At 35.9% G+C, this 15,500-nt stretch overlaps 1 protein-coding gene across 9 annotated transcripts in view; it reads left to right on the top strand.

Moving 5' to 3' along the window:
* CNKSR2 (connector enhancer of kinase suppressor of Ras 2) overlaps positions 1-15,500 on the top strand; it is a 271,251-nt gene that overhangs the window by 50,744 nt on the left and 205,007 nt on the right. For all 9 annotated transcript variants that reach the window (XM_043895762.1, XM_043895760.1, XM_043895759.1 and 6 more), the window contains exons 2-3: positions 5,936-6,099; positions 14,805-15,007. In XM_043895762.1, the coding sequence (XP_043751697.1) occupies positions 5,936-6,099; positions 14,805-15,007 (367 nt within the window). The remainder of the gene's footprint in view (positions 1-5,935; positions 6,100-14,804; positions 15,008-15,500) is intronic.

The following is a 15,500-nucleotide window of genomic DNA, read 5'->3' as shown; positions in this document are numbered from 1 at the left end:
ATTACTGTTAATCAGAATCATCTTTTCTACTTGGAAATAATGGAGAAGTATTGCCAGCTTAACATTTTCTAGAAGAAATTAGGACAAAGTAAATTAGAACAGACCCAGAAGAAAATTGACCTTCCGTTTTCTATTTTATCTGGTTTTCTTGGGAATCTGTGTAAAAAGAAATCATATACTATTTGTTGTAGAGAAATTGCTGGTTTGTAGAAGGAGGGTGACTGAAAGATGGCATTGAAGAATATAAGGACAAGGAGTTCTCAAGTCAGCATATATTGCATTGGTTTCAGTGATATCTAAAAACTTTGCAGTGTTTGTCCTTTTATTCATTTGAACACAGCATCAGATCAAATGCCAAACAGGCCCCATATTCTGTTCGATTTATCAGAGTATACTTACATGGAATTCATGACTTGGTAGTTTTAAATAATTTTTCCATTTATGTATAGAAGAATATGATTTTATAGCCCCTGTCCTGTGTTGTCCTTTGTTCATTTTAATAATTGTATGTTTCTATCTCCATTTATCTCTTTCTGCAAGCATACAGATTATTGTTGAGGTCTGTTTTTTTAACCTTGAAATGATCTGATGTAGTCCAATCAAAATAGATTGGACTTCAGAATCCTTTGGCACTAGGTTTTAATCCTTGCTTTGTCAGTCAGTTACTGTGTAAACTTGCAAATGGATAAATGGTGACATTATTCATCTTTAGATCCTTTCACCATATAGTCTTGCTGATATAACAATAACCCCTTTGTCCCCATGTGATACCTCCTTATCAACTCTCCATCCTCATCAATACCATACAATCTCCTAAAAGAATATTCTATATGCAAGGCCTCTAATTTCTCACCATTCAACTCCATGCTCTGTCTGACTTCTGGCTTTACTATTGTGATATTCCAATTGAAGTCACCAATAGTCTTCTTGTTGTCAGATTAAGAGTGGGCTTTGAATTGTGGTCAACTGACTGGGTGTTTTCCTTTACCACAGTGCTGTACTGCTAGTCTTGAATTTTTTTTTTTGGTTCATCTTCATGATACTGAGAGGGTAACAGGCAGGAAGGCCAGGGGTCTCCAAAAGGAAGAAATAGGCTGCAAGTGTCAGACATTTTTATCTCTCTTAAGTGGAAGGAGGAAACAAACTAGCAATATTTTTTTCCTTCTCTATACCAATTTCAAAGGAGGTTTCTCTTAAAATACTGTGTTGCCATAACCACACCTGGTTTCACCTGAAGTTAACTATTCTCAAACCTTGAGTTAACCAATGCATTTTTCTTATGGAAATGTTTGTCCTAAGCTATGTTAATGTGCTATGCATTTACCCCAGACTCTGTCTTCAAGTTGGTTCTGCCTAATGGCTCAGAACCTACTTTACAAACCAGTATGTTATACTCAGACATTGTTCCCCTAATCTATGTAAACAAAACTATTTGTATGGTAATCTGCCCTTCTACAAGATTCAAGTCAATTGTTTTATGGCCCGGGATGAATCATCTGGTGCCAAGATTATCCGAAAATGCATCTTATGGATGAGGGGCCTGGTGCCATTCTGAGTTTTAACACATTCCTCTCTTTCATTAACAGACTGCTAGTGACTATATAACATCCAGCTGAAGACTAGCAGGGGGGGTACTCTTTCTGCCCCCTTCTGATGCCTATGTCAGAAGCTTTCTCTATCTCCTTTATGCTTTAATAAAACTTTATTACACAAAATCTCTGAACGATCAACCCTCGTCTCTGGCCCCAGATTGAATTCTTCCCCTCCAGAGGCCAAGAATCCCGGCGTCTTTTCATTCGGCAACAACCTTTCAATACCACCCGTTTCTCTCTTTTTGTTTATCCCTCCTTTGCTGTACTTCCTCAATTTGGCTCTAGCAAAGTAATGCTCAAAATTCTCCCAAGTTAGGCTTCAACAGTACATGAACTGAGAACTTCCAGATTTCAAGCTGGATTTAGAAAAGGCAGAGGAACCAGAGATCAAATTGCCATCATCTGTTGGATCATAGAAAAAACAAGAGAATTTACAGAAAATCATCTACTTCTGCTTCATTGACTACACTACAGCCTTTGACTGTGGATCACAACAAACTGTGGGAAATTCTTAAAGAGATGGGAATACTAGACCACCTCACCTGAGAAACCTGTATGCAGGTCAAGAAGCAACAGTTAGAGCTGGACATGGAACAACAGACTGGTTCCAAATCGGGAAAGGGGTACAACAAGGCTGTATCTTGTCACCCTGCTTATTTAACTTATATGCAGAGTACATCATGAGAAATGCTGGGCTGGATGAAGCACAAGCTGAAATCAAGATTGCTGGGAGAAATATCAATAACCTCGGATATGCAGATGACACCACCCTTATGGCAGAAAAGTGAAAAGGAATTAAAGATCCTATTGAGGAAAGTGAAAGAGGAAAGTGAAAAAGCTGGCTTAAAACTTAACTAAGATCATGGCATCAGGTCCCATCACATCATGGCATACAGACTTGGAGACAATGGAAACAGTGACAGACTTTATCTTCTTGGGCTCCAAAATCACTGCAGATGGTGACTGCAGCCATGAAATTAAAGGACACTTGTTCCTTGGTAGAAAAGCTAAAGCTGTGACCAACCTAGACAGCATATTAAAAACAGAGACATTATTTTACCAACAAAGGTCTGTCTAGTCAAAGCACTAGTTTTTCCAGTAGATATGTATGGATGTGAGAGTTGGACAATAAAGAAAACTGAGTGCCAAAGAATTGATGCTTTGGAACTGTGGTGTTGGAGAAGACTCTTGAAAGTCCCTTGGACTGCAAGGAGATCCAACCAGTCCATCCTGAAGGAAATCAGTCCTGAATATTTATTGCAAGGACTGATGCTGAAGCTGAAGCTCCAGTACTTTGGCAACCTGATGTGAAGAACTGACTCATTAGAAAAGACCCTGATGTTGGGAAAGCTTGAAGGCAGAAGGAGAAGGGAACAACAGAGAATGAGATGGTTGGATGGCATAATTGACTCAATGGGCATGAGTTTGAGCAAGCTCCCGGAGTTGATGATGGATAAGGAAGCCTGATGTGCTGCAGTCCATGGGGTTGAAAAGAGTCAGACGCAACTGAACTAAAGACAACATTAAATTTTTAGAGGAAAAACTTGGGTTTGGGGAGAAAAGTAGAAATGGTGGTGGTCCCTATAGTGGAGCTTGGCCATCTAAGAAGTCTTCTAGAGACCACAGTCACTGAGTGGTTTTCTACTGTATCACTCTATATATCCTATATTATATCAGCTTCTTAGAATTCTGTTTATAGTCTCTCAGCTCTGCCAATTAGCAGGGTGAAGGAGACTTTTCAAAGGTAGTTAAATGCATGAATGTACACTGCCCCAAAGTTAGTATTAGGTAATTAATAAATAGTTGCTGAAAGGAATGCTGGAAACATTATTCCCTGGTCTTTTATATTAGTCACTATGATAAAATGATATGAGAAGGAAATGTTTTTCAGTTAAAGTTTTAGTACTTTCCAAGTAATAAATTAAATTATATTCCAAAATTAATATATTCCAAATATTGTATAGCCTGCAGTTCATTTATAGTATTTTTAATTTTAATTTTTTTTTAATTTGCAGAATAAAATTGATGTTGGTGGCATTACAGTTGTATAAGTTTTAATATGTGTATAGATTTGCATTACCATATCACAGTTGGGGCACAAAACAGTTTCATCACCTCCAGAATCTCCCTCTTGCTGCTTTATAGTGATAGCCTCTTCATATACCCAATATCTGACAACTACTGATATGTTTTCTACTGCAATAGTTTCATCATTTTCACTATGTATTATAAATGGAATCTTGGAGTAAGTGCTTTCATATTGGTCATTTTCACTCAGCATAATACTCTGAGCTTCATTCAAGTAATTGTGTATGTCATTATTCCTTTTAATTAAAAAGTAGTATTCCTTGCTAAGTAGTATTCCTTGGCCTGGATGCTCCACTGTTTGTTATTCTTGTTCACATTATTTCCCATTTGTTAAATCAGATATTGCCTAACTTTTGTTGCAATTTAGAATTATCTAGTGGCATAAAGGGTTTTGAAGAAAATTTTTATTTTTTTGGTTGAATAAAATTAAAATTGAATAGAGGAAAAAGCAAAGAGTAAATACGCTTTTACTTACAAATTAAGAGTGATGGCCAGCATATCTCTGAATTAAATCAAGAATTTAACATGACTATATCATCTCACAACTATATGAGAATTGTCAAAACAAAATTTAACCACATGGATTCTAGAGCAAAATCTCATGTGTCTAGATTTATTAGATATTCTAGGTATCTGTAAAGTACCCTATATATTGATGTAGTTTGGTCAGTTTTCCAGTGATTAGAATACAGTATTTAGTTTTTATCCTGGGATAGGTGGTGGTGCCATTCACTGAGAAGGTGATTACAGGACACTCCTCTGGAGGGGAAAATGAGTTGTGTTGTGGACGTGTTACAATATATAGATATGTAGGTTTGGCATTCATGAGGGAAATCTGAAATGGATGTTTAAGATCTCAGATGGAAGTTGAAGACATGGATGTGGATGTGGATGAGATTCTTCAGTTAGAATGTAATGAGTGAGAGGTAAGGCAAGTAGGAAGGGGTCTCTGGAGTGCAGAGCAACAATATTTTAGGACAGTTGGAAAAAGCATCCTGAAAGGGAACTGACAACAAATGGGCAAAGAGAACCAAGAAAGAGCAATGTACACATACCAGTAGAGGGTGAAAGAAAGAGTAGATAGTATGGAGAGACTGCAGGGTAACTCAAGTTACTTTAAGAAAGTTTGAAATTTAGTGAAGACATGTGTGACCTGGTAATACTAGACTACTGTACCAGGAACCAGGCAGCTTTTAGGAGTATCCATCTTTCAATGGCTACAGAGTTTCTGTCATGGAACTTTGCTTCCCTTTGCACAGTTTTTTTAATCTTGTCTCTGCTCTCTCTTCTTACTTATAATATCTGCTCTATCATAATTTCAGCTGAGTTGTAGCCCATTATGACCTTTCATTTCCCTCCTTGACACATAATCAAGACCTTTTAGATATTGAGAATTGCCTCACTTTCTTGGTATTTCTTACTTAAAAATCTTGTTAGTCCAGTTCAACATTATATCAAGTCGTTTCATAGGTTATTGAAGCCACTCAATCTGTAGCCTGGCCAATCACTTATTAAGTGCCCTGAGTAATCTTGAAAATCATATTCATTGTGGATTTCTGCTTTTGGATCTGTAAATTGCAAATGATGGTAGATTGAAGAGTGCATTGTAGGTGAGGAAATAAAGGTGTAAGGGGTTTGGCTTTGAAGGGAATAACAGACTAGTGGGAAACACAGCATCAAGGAAATCAAGGAAAGAATTTTGTTTTATTTTGTTTTTTAAGGTGACAGAGGTTTGAACATAGAAGTCAATAAAAAAGAAATGGTTTACTTCAAAATTTAATTTTTTAATTGTTGAAGTAGTGTTAAGGTGGCAGAGGAAGATTGAATAGCCTTGTTTTGAAACAAGGATACCTCTCCCTCTGCAATGGAGTTAAAGAAGAAAGGAGGGAGAGGGTGGAGATAAATTTGGAAGTAGGGGAATATGCCCATTAACACATTTTGTGAAACAGGCCACAAAGAGAATGCTGGGAAGAGAGGTAAAGATTTCCAGTAATTGCTGAGGAAAATTCAAATAGGAACCTAACAGCTAAGGATAGGAGGAAGTGATTATTTCACCACCCCCACCCCACCGCAGTGAAACCCATATATAGGTTGAGAAACTGTGGATGACTGAACTAGTCCAGAGCTGAAATGTACTCAGTTTGTGACTTGGTAGGAGTTAATGCTTGCTTTATTACTTTTAAAATTTTGTTTGGTTCCACTGTTTTGTTTGTTTTTTGTTTTTCATTCTGGTCTTCAATATGTTTCTTCTGCAGGTCTTGATGACTGTTTGCAACAGTATATCAAGAATTTTGAGAGGGAGAAGATCAGTGGGGACCAGCTGCTGCGCATCACACATCAGGAACTAGAGGATCTGGGAGTCAGCCGCATCGGCCATCAGGAGCTGATTTTGGAAGCGGTTGACCTTCTGTGTGCACTGGTAAGGGCATCATAGAACTGGTGGGAAGGGAAACTTTTCTTTTTCTCCCTGTTTTCTTTCCTTTTAAAATTTTTTCCTAATTTTTTTTTTGTTTCTTCTTCTCCTTCTCTTTACAAAAATAATTTCAATGCAAGAAGAAAAAAAAAATCTCCAAATTATCAGCCAACTGGATGTGGCATTTTCCTCCTTCATTGTATATGATGTGTTATGCCATGCCAAATTACAAATTAAGGAGGCTTATTAACTCAATTTGTGGCATTTTATCTAGCTACTTGAAAAACTAAGAGCTCACCAAGGGAGTTTTCACAGCAGCACTTGGGATGTACAATTGCATACAATCATTTATAAAGTTCATTTCCTTCTAAAAGTTTGATTTAGTATCCCAAATGTTAAGTAATCCTATTTTAGAAAAAAATCATCCTTAAAAAAATCAATTATTTTAGTGTTCTTTGCATATACATCCATGAATATTGAATATTGTATATATGTCTGCTTATGTACACTATAAGTGCAGTGCCTAGTCAAGGCAAGAAAAATCAATATCAAAATAATCCTGTAAGATTTTGATAGTACCTTAGATATTCTGAGAGGAATATAGATTTTTTTCCCGCTGTGTTAGCTAAGATGACACTAGCATGATTGGGGCTAGAACTACAGTGAGAAAGAACATGAGTCTTGTAATATAATAATATGGGACTGAAATTTGACTCAGTCAGTTAATGACATTTGTGGGCAAATCATTTCACCATTGCCTTAGTTCTTTTATTTAAAATAGAGATATTTTATTTAAACAAGAGATATTTTACTAAAAAATAAAAAAAGCTTCCTTGGTGGCTCAGCCAATAAAGAATATCCCTGCAATGTGGGTGACCTGGATTGTAACCCTGAGTTGGGAAGATCCCCTAGAGAAGGGAATAGCTACCCATTCCAGTGTTCTTGCCTGGAGAATTCCATGGACAAAGGAGCCTGGTGTGCTACAGTCCATGGGGCTGCAAAGAGTTAGACACGACTGAGCAACTAATACTTTATGGGCTTCCTAGGTGGTGTTAGTGATAAAGAACCTCCCTGCCAATGCAGGAGATGTAAGAGACTCAGGTTTGATCCCTGAGTCTGGTAGATCCCCTGGAGGAGGGCATGGCAAACCACTCCAGTATTCTTGCCTGGAGAGTCCCATGGACAGAGGAGCCTGGCGGGCTACATACTGTCCATGAGATCACATAGAGTCGGACATGACTGAAGCAACTTAGCACAATATCAACTACCTCTTGGTGGTGGTGTGAAAATGAGATAGTGTTTGAATAGTTCCTAATTCACTGCCTGGCACCCAGTAGACATTCAATAAGTTGTTGCTATTATTAAGATGATAATTAATAATAAATGTGTAGATAATTAAACTTGATTCAAGCATCCATATACTCAGCACTGTATGTGTCAAATGTAAGATCTAGTTCCGGCCATCTTGAAAAGTCTAGTAGGGAGAGTGACATACAAATAAGCATAATATAATAAAATTACTAAAATCAACGCACGAGCTAAGTATTAGGGGACACAGAAATTTTGACTAAGATAAATGGGTTCATATTGCAAAAGATGTCATCTTTAACAGCTTACTGGAATATGAGCTTGTGTTTAAGAGGTAGAGAAACAGAGGGAAATAATTTCCAGGTAGATAAAACAACACATACAGAGGCACACAGAATAAAGAGCATGCCTGGTATGTATGAAAAATGGTAAGCTATTTTCCCACCAAAAATAAGCAGAAAGCAGTGGCATAAAATTAGACTTTAAAAGATAAATCAGACTGTAGAGTACCTTAATATCCTGGTAAGAGATTTGTAGTTCTTAGTCTGGGCACTAGAGAACCATGCAAGAATGATCAAATACTTGCTTTAAAAAGCTAACTGATGGTAGTGAAGAGGGTGGACTGGACTGGACTGAAGATGGGGAAACAATTAGGAAATGTTTAAAATAATCCACTTAGGCTTGAGTATGGCTTGAACCACGGATGTGCAACAGGAATAGAGTATACTGGTAAATAGGAGGAGTGAGTGACATAAAAGAAGCTGAGAAAGATTCCATCCTTTTAGCTGCAGAGATAGAGTAGAAGATTTTACAATAATGAAGATAGGCAATAGCAGCAAAAATAGATTTAGGTGGGAATATAAATTGAGTTTTATATTTGTTGAATTTGAGGCATCTCTGGCTTATCCAGAAAGAGAAACTCCATCAGACAATTTATGAATTTGGAGCTGAGAAGTGACTGAAGACAGATTTGGGAGTCTCAAGGATGTAGGGATTGAACCCATAGAGAGAGAGAGAGAGATCATTCAGGGAGGGTTTATAGACTTCAAAACCTTGACACTCCAGCTGGGAAGGAAGGAGGGGAGGGGCGGGAAGGCTGCAGAGGAGTGGTCAGAGAAGTATGAAGACAACTATGAAAGAGTGGTCACAAAAGCAATGGGTCTCTCGGGGCTGGTGCACTGGGATGACCCAGAGGGATGGGATGGCGAGGGAGGTGGGAGGGGGGTTCAGGATGGGGAACACATGTAAATCCATGGCTGATTCATGTCAATGTATGGCAAAAACCACTACAAGATTGTAAAGTAATTAGCCTCCACCTAATAAAAATAAATGGAAAAAAAAAAGAGCAATGGGAACTCTTATTTGCATTAAATAACATTAATGATATCATCAAATTTCACAAAAAGCCAATAGAATAAGCAAAGAAAAAAGAATTGACTGAAAATATTTTTTAAAGAATCTAAAACCAGATTGGTTGAATAGTACCTCCCACTTACACATTTCAGTCTTGACATTAATTGTCCTTTCGTCAGAGACATTCCCTGATCACTTACTCCCTCACCCTGACCATGTCTAAAATCATCCCCTCACTGTTCGTCTCTTTCTTAATCCTCATCTCATTTTGTAATTACATATTTATATGTATGTTTGGTTTTTTTTTAGTTTAGTATCTGTTTCTTCTGCTAGACTATAAGCTATATGGGAAAAGTGACATTGCTTATTGAACACCTAATATGTAGCACAAATGCCTGGCAATAGTAAATGCTGAATAAGCATTTTTTTGAAAGTGGTGATGAAAGAGACTTGATGTATTTTTCATGTGATAATTTAGAGATCCTCTTGTTTCCTTATTCCTGAGATAAGAAAATTAATTCAGACCAGAACACACACTTGCACTCTCCCTTACCTAAATCAGACCACAGAAATCATGCCTAAAATAAAAGCTAGTACTCAGGGTAAGGTAAGTCCACAGTGTTTTTGCATATTGGTTTCCATATCTGAGTCAGAATGGTCATAAAGGTATCATCTAAGTGACTCAGAGACGGGAGTCTGACCTAGCAGTCCCCTATCTATAACAGTAAAGTTGAGCATGTTAGAGCTTGAAATCTAGAGTGAATGCGTCATAAGCAGGTCTTCTCATAAATGAACCACTCACATGCTGAGCTCCACTCTGCCACTTTGAATAAGAGAATGAGATTGGTAATTATGGTACTACCTTCAGATCTTCTAAACCTATAGACTTTGGAGTTTGGCCCATGATAAACTGTGCTGACCTCGACTTAACTTAAAATGGTGGTATCAGAGATATAAACCACTGCCATGCAGTTCTGGGTTTAATCACTCTAGTGTTGCATCATTTTCTTGGGAAAAAAAATAAAAACATTAAATTCATTCTTTCTGTGTTTCTTCCTCAAAGAGGTCAAATGTTAAACTTCATTTTCACTGCTTGCTAATGGCTATACATCAGCAGCTTTAAAGTGGACATAGCTTACACTTTATGCAGTAGATGTTTTCCAGTAAATATAAAGCAAATATTTGAGCAATGAATCCTGATTTATTTCTCCATGCCATTATAAAATCAGAAGGTGAGAGCCCTCCCCAGCAAGCTGAGTTGATTGCAACAGCAGTTGTGCTGTTTGGAATGGGAAGCTATGTTTTGTCTCTTCAAATCTGTAATGTCTCTACTGACTCTTCTACTTTTTCCTACATCTATTGTATTTATGTCTTCTTTTAACAATTATATATTCATGCTGATACAGTGCTACCACAGGGAATACAAAGATGAAAAAGGCATAGTCTGTGCTCTTAAAATGCCTATAGTCCAATAAAAAGTACAAGAGTAATTAAAAGATAATATAGATTAAAAACAAAAAATTCCAGGGGAAAGCAGAAGGAGATGATAAACACTACTGAGGGATCCAGGAAATGTATTGGGACTTGTAGGATAAGTAGGTGTTTGCCAGATAAAAAAGTTGGAGCAAAGTTATCTAGGCAGAAAATTATGTGTAAAGACAGAATTGTGAAAGAGTTTGGGGTGTTCAGAGAAAAGGAAGAGTTTTGATTTAGCTGCTGAAGAGTGGGAAGTGATGGGAAGAACGGCGCCTTGCACTTTGGATCACATTATAAATCTTTGCTTTGGTTTTTCGGTCCCCAGTGTGCACTCTGCCTAGTGCTTAACACATAGAGGATATTAAATGAATGCTATCTTACTGAATGAAGTTCTCTGCCTTTCTCCAGAGAACTGTATATTTTTTTTCTCTTGCCAATACAGTCCCTGACTCTGAAATATAAGGAAGACACAGAGAAGTTACCAAATTTTATTGTTTCATTTAAGAAATGGAATATTTTTCTGCCTTGTTTTAAAATTAGTCCTGATGGGAAATAATGTCATGGAAGCTAATGAAATCAAAAGTATATTCAGTAACTTGCTCATTTCTGCAACATAGATTTATTAAGCTCCATCTATATACTGTTTGTACAATGTTAACTTAGAAAGAAAGAAGCTTTCATGATTCGGAGATATATTCACTCTTTCGAGCTGTTATGCTATCATTTGGTGTGCTTCAATAGAGAGCACCTTGTGTTAACTAAAATAAGAAAGCATACATATAGTTTAATGTATAGTCCTCAGTTTATGTTCTGACAATACAACTTTTATTGAGAAGTACAAGTGAATCATCTATGACAGGAAAAGAACAGTTTTCATTTCATTCTTCATGTACTTTTCATGTAATAGGTATTTTACATGAAAAATTTGATGTCACTTGCTAGGATTTGTTTCTTTGCAGCATAATTGCTTGGTTCGTTCATCTCAAAATAATTTATTTTTGAAAATATTTGTTAAAGCAATCCTTTTAGGACTCACTTGTATTTATAAAGTATTATAAAACCTAAGCACATGTTACATGATGCATTCAGATTAAGAGCTCTGAAGAAAATAGCATTGACATTGTAAAATGCATTGTACTAATATTTTCAGTTAAGTGTGTAGTGAGAATTTGCCACTAATGAGGGTATAGCCAATTTGACTTTCTAAAATGTTGTTTCTTTCTTTCATATGCTTCTCCATGCATATAGTTCAGAATACAGTAGAAACTTAGCACCAATTCCTTAAGACTAGACTGGCTATGTTGCATCCTTGTGGAGTCACACCTGATTCCTGGCATGAATGTTGTTGGCCACATAGGTAACATAGGATAAAGAAAATAGCAAAGTACATTTCACGTCCAAGCTTTTGTTTAATTGATTCAGTCCTTTCTATACCAATAGTAATGCCTAGTTGTCCCATGAGTATCCAGTAAAAGCAAGCCTGCAGTGAGTAAACCTGCAGTTTTAAAAAGTCAGGACAGTAATTCTCACCTGCATACCTTTGGCCAAAACAAAGAGGTGGTTCATTTACTTGTTGCTTCTTTACATGGTAGGCTGGGGAATGTGATTTACTGGTGACTTAGTGAGTTAGAACAAACCATCCATTTTCATGAAGAAAAAGGCAAAGTGGTATCTGTGTTGTCAATAATTGATTTTGAGCTACTTAGAATTGAGTTCTGTGATGATAAAAATTGACTTGCAGGATCAACTAACCCACCTCTTTTATTAAAATAGTATCACATAGGCAGTGTTACATACAGATAAGCTGCTAAACTACTTTTATAGTCCTCTAGAATTTCTTAAATGCGTTTGAATTACTGGTTTAACTAGTAATAGTTCAACTAGTTTTATTTGTTAACTAGAATAAGTTTTAAGAATTTCCTTCTCCATCTTCTACTATGCATCTTTTGTCTATTCTCGCTACTGGGTTACTCTGTTGCCCACATTTTTTACCTGAATTTCCTTCATATAAGGTATTTCTTTAGTAGGCTTCCAAGTTAGAAGACCTCTGTATCTTACCAGATTTTGTCCAGAAGATTTTTTGATTATCTTAATTCTTGAGCTGTATTTTTTTTAATGTAATACTATCTAAAAGTTTGAAGCTTCGAAGTATTTTTACTTTGCCTTCAGATTTTTATTTATGAGAGAATCTGCATTCTTTTAAAATCATTTTTATCATTTCTAATAAAATATTTGAGGTGATTATATATAAGAAGATAGTTTAAATGGATCTTTTGTGGGCACTAATGGCTATAGAGTTCAAGTTATGTTACCAGATTGATTAGGTTCCTCATTAGTAAACTACTTAAATTTGAGCTTCTCTGAGAAAATGCAAATATTTTCTCATTAAAATGATTAATATACAGAAATGAAAAAAGCAGACACTGTTGTACTTCAGGGACAATGCTTTAACACAGAGGAAAAACTTCTGAAAATACTTTCAAGTACTTCAAAAGTTTCATTTTAAGTTTAGTTGATGTAATTTTTAATCTAGTCATTAGAGTATCTCTTCTAAGAGGATTTTCTTCATAGCATACAGACATGCTAGATAAAATCTCCTAAATGTCTCACAAATAATTCATGCTCAGATGCAATAGACTTTGAATAGAATGTTGTTTTATTTGTGTAAACCAAACCTTTTAAGTTGACAAGACTATTGCAGTTCAAATTTAGCAGTGAATATATAATATACTGTGTGTGTGGTTTTTTTAATCTATGGCTCTAAAACTGTTCTTTTAGTAAAACTGTAAATTTTCTGCAAAGAACAGTCAGATTTTTATCATTATTAAATCTTTAGTGGTAACATACATAAGTTGGTATTAATGTTTATGAATCCAAATCCTCTCCTCTACTCCCTCCTTTTTTAGTTCTTTCCTTAAATTACCATAGGAAAAAATAAACCTAAATTTCATATAAACTTAGGTATGCAATAATTGTTGACTTGATAATAGACCTAAATCTGTTGTTACATTTGCTTCCCTTTTTCATTTTCCCTGTTACTTTCTTCATTTTGCTTTGTTTGTTTCTCCTACCCTGCTTGAACAGGAACAGATTAGTGGTGCAAAGGAGTGGGTATTAAGGTATTCTCTCATAGGTGGCCTGGTAACTTATAGTCCCATTCTGATTTCTGTCCGCTCTAAGCTCTGAGCTCTTTAAAGCAAATCAAAAAGTCTCCCTCACTTTACTTAACTGTAAAAGGAAAGGCTAAATCAAAGTTAGAATTTGTTTGGGCCTCAGAGGCTATCTAACATTCTTCGACTTTCATGATTTTCTGTAAGTTAATAATACTTTTAATTTTACACATGAAAATAATGTACATGTTGCCAAGTAGTTTGATCAAGGTCATCCTCTGATCAGGTTAACTGGCCTTTCTTAGAAGTGTTTTACAACTCACAATTACCTGTTTTAAAATTTAGTTGTAACTTGGGAAATCTTTCACTGAAGTATATCTGAGAGGATCCTACAATATGTCCCTATTGAATATGGCTTAAAAAAATTATTTGTATTTATTCATAGAAATCCTTCTTGGAATAATTTATAGATGAAACATTTAGGGTGAGATACTATATATTACTGTGGGTTCCCCAGGTGGCGCTAGTGGTAAAGAACCCGCCTGACAATGCAGGAGACAGAGGAGATGCTGGTTTGATACCTGGGTTGGGAAAATTCCCTGGAAGAGGGCATGGCAACTCACTCCAGTACTCTTGCCTGGAGAATCCCACGGACAGAGGAGCCTGGCAGGCTACAGTCCATAGGGTCGCAAAGAGACACGACTGAAGTGACTTAGCACACATGCCCTGTATATTACTAGAAATTGAAAACTGAGACCAAGGAAAAGAAGAACAATTATACTTACAAAAAAGTATGATTTCTTTAGATGTGATTCACACTTGACTGAGCTAATGCAACCATGACAAAATTAAAAGTTTAGTTTTAAATTTTGTATTATAAAAAGGAGAAAGTGTATTGGTTCCCCTGAGGATGCAGAGGTTTACTATGTATACCATATCATAAAAGAAACTTCTTACGTGAGTCATTATGAAGAGGACACAGAAGGAAAGGTATATTGTATATGATGTATTTTATTGTTGGGTTGTACTTACTTTGCTCATTTTGGGGAAACAGAATTTTTCCTAGTGCCTACTTTCATGACTATACGTATGCTAATAGAATAGATAAGCAAAAATAATTGTTAATAATAATGAATTTCACAAGTAAATGAACTTAGGTTTGCTTATAAAAGAAACTGCTTATGAGTCCTTATAATTTTTCTGTCTTGGGTGCCTTAGTTCCAAGATACAGTGCCCATCTCTCCATGTTCATGTTAGTACTTATACGTTGTAATTTGTTTATCTGATGTTTCCCCAAATCCTCATTTGACTATGAATTCTGGTAGGCCAGGAATCCTATCTTATTCATGTTTAACTCTTAATACTTGTTCCAGTGCCTGTACATACAGTAAAGTACTCAGTAAATGTTGACTGAATGAAATATTGATTTTAAGTATATTTGTTTTCTCTCTTTTTATAATTCAGAATTATGGCTTGGAAACAGAAAATCTAAAAACTCTTTCTCACAAGTTGAATGCATCTGCCAAAAATCTACAGAACTTTATAACAGGGAGGAGAAGGAGTGGCCATTATGATGGGAGAACCAGTCGAAAATTGCCAAATGACTTTCTGACTTCAGTTGTGGATCTGATTGGAGCAGCCAAGAGTCTGCTTGCTTGGTTGGACAGGTAAAATCTTTTACATGTTTCATAAGTTATCCTCTTCAGACATCAGTTTGAATATAACATTATTTCATTTTTTTCTTGTGAAAAGATTGTTGATTGATAAATTGATAAGTAGAGGAATATTAAGTGAAAAATGTCTAATTATGATTTACCACAATATAGGCATTGTGATTCTAATTATTTGCAAATTTTTATATTCAACTGAATAGCTAATCAGTCATTAGTTCCTGACAGTTTTAAAATACATTTGCTGCTTTATAAGCAAAATCATTTTTGGCTGTCACAACAAGATTTGTAATACTGTCTTGCTTTGTCTCCTGATTTTCTATGTGCTTTTCATTCATTGGTCATATTTAAAGAAGCAAACATCAGGATTCTATTTATTGTTTTTAAACGGGTAATTAGACATTGAAATTTTCATAGCCTGCATTGTATGTCTCTACATTTGCTTTATTCATTCTATATTATTATTCACATTGCACAGTCAATTTTGGGT

Source organism: Cervus elaphus, chromosome X, assembly GCF_910594005.1.
Source record: "Cervus elaphus chromosome X, mCerEla1.1, whole genome shotgun sequence".
Lineage (NCBI taxonomy): Eukaryota > Metazoa > Chordata > Mammalia > Artiodactyla > Cervidae > Cervus > Cervus elaphus.
Note: the sequence above shows the minus strand (reverse complement) of the source record. Positions and strands in the feature narration are given on the sequence as shown.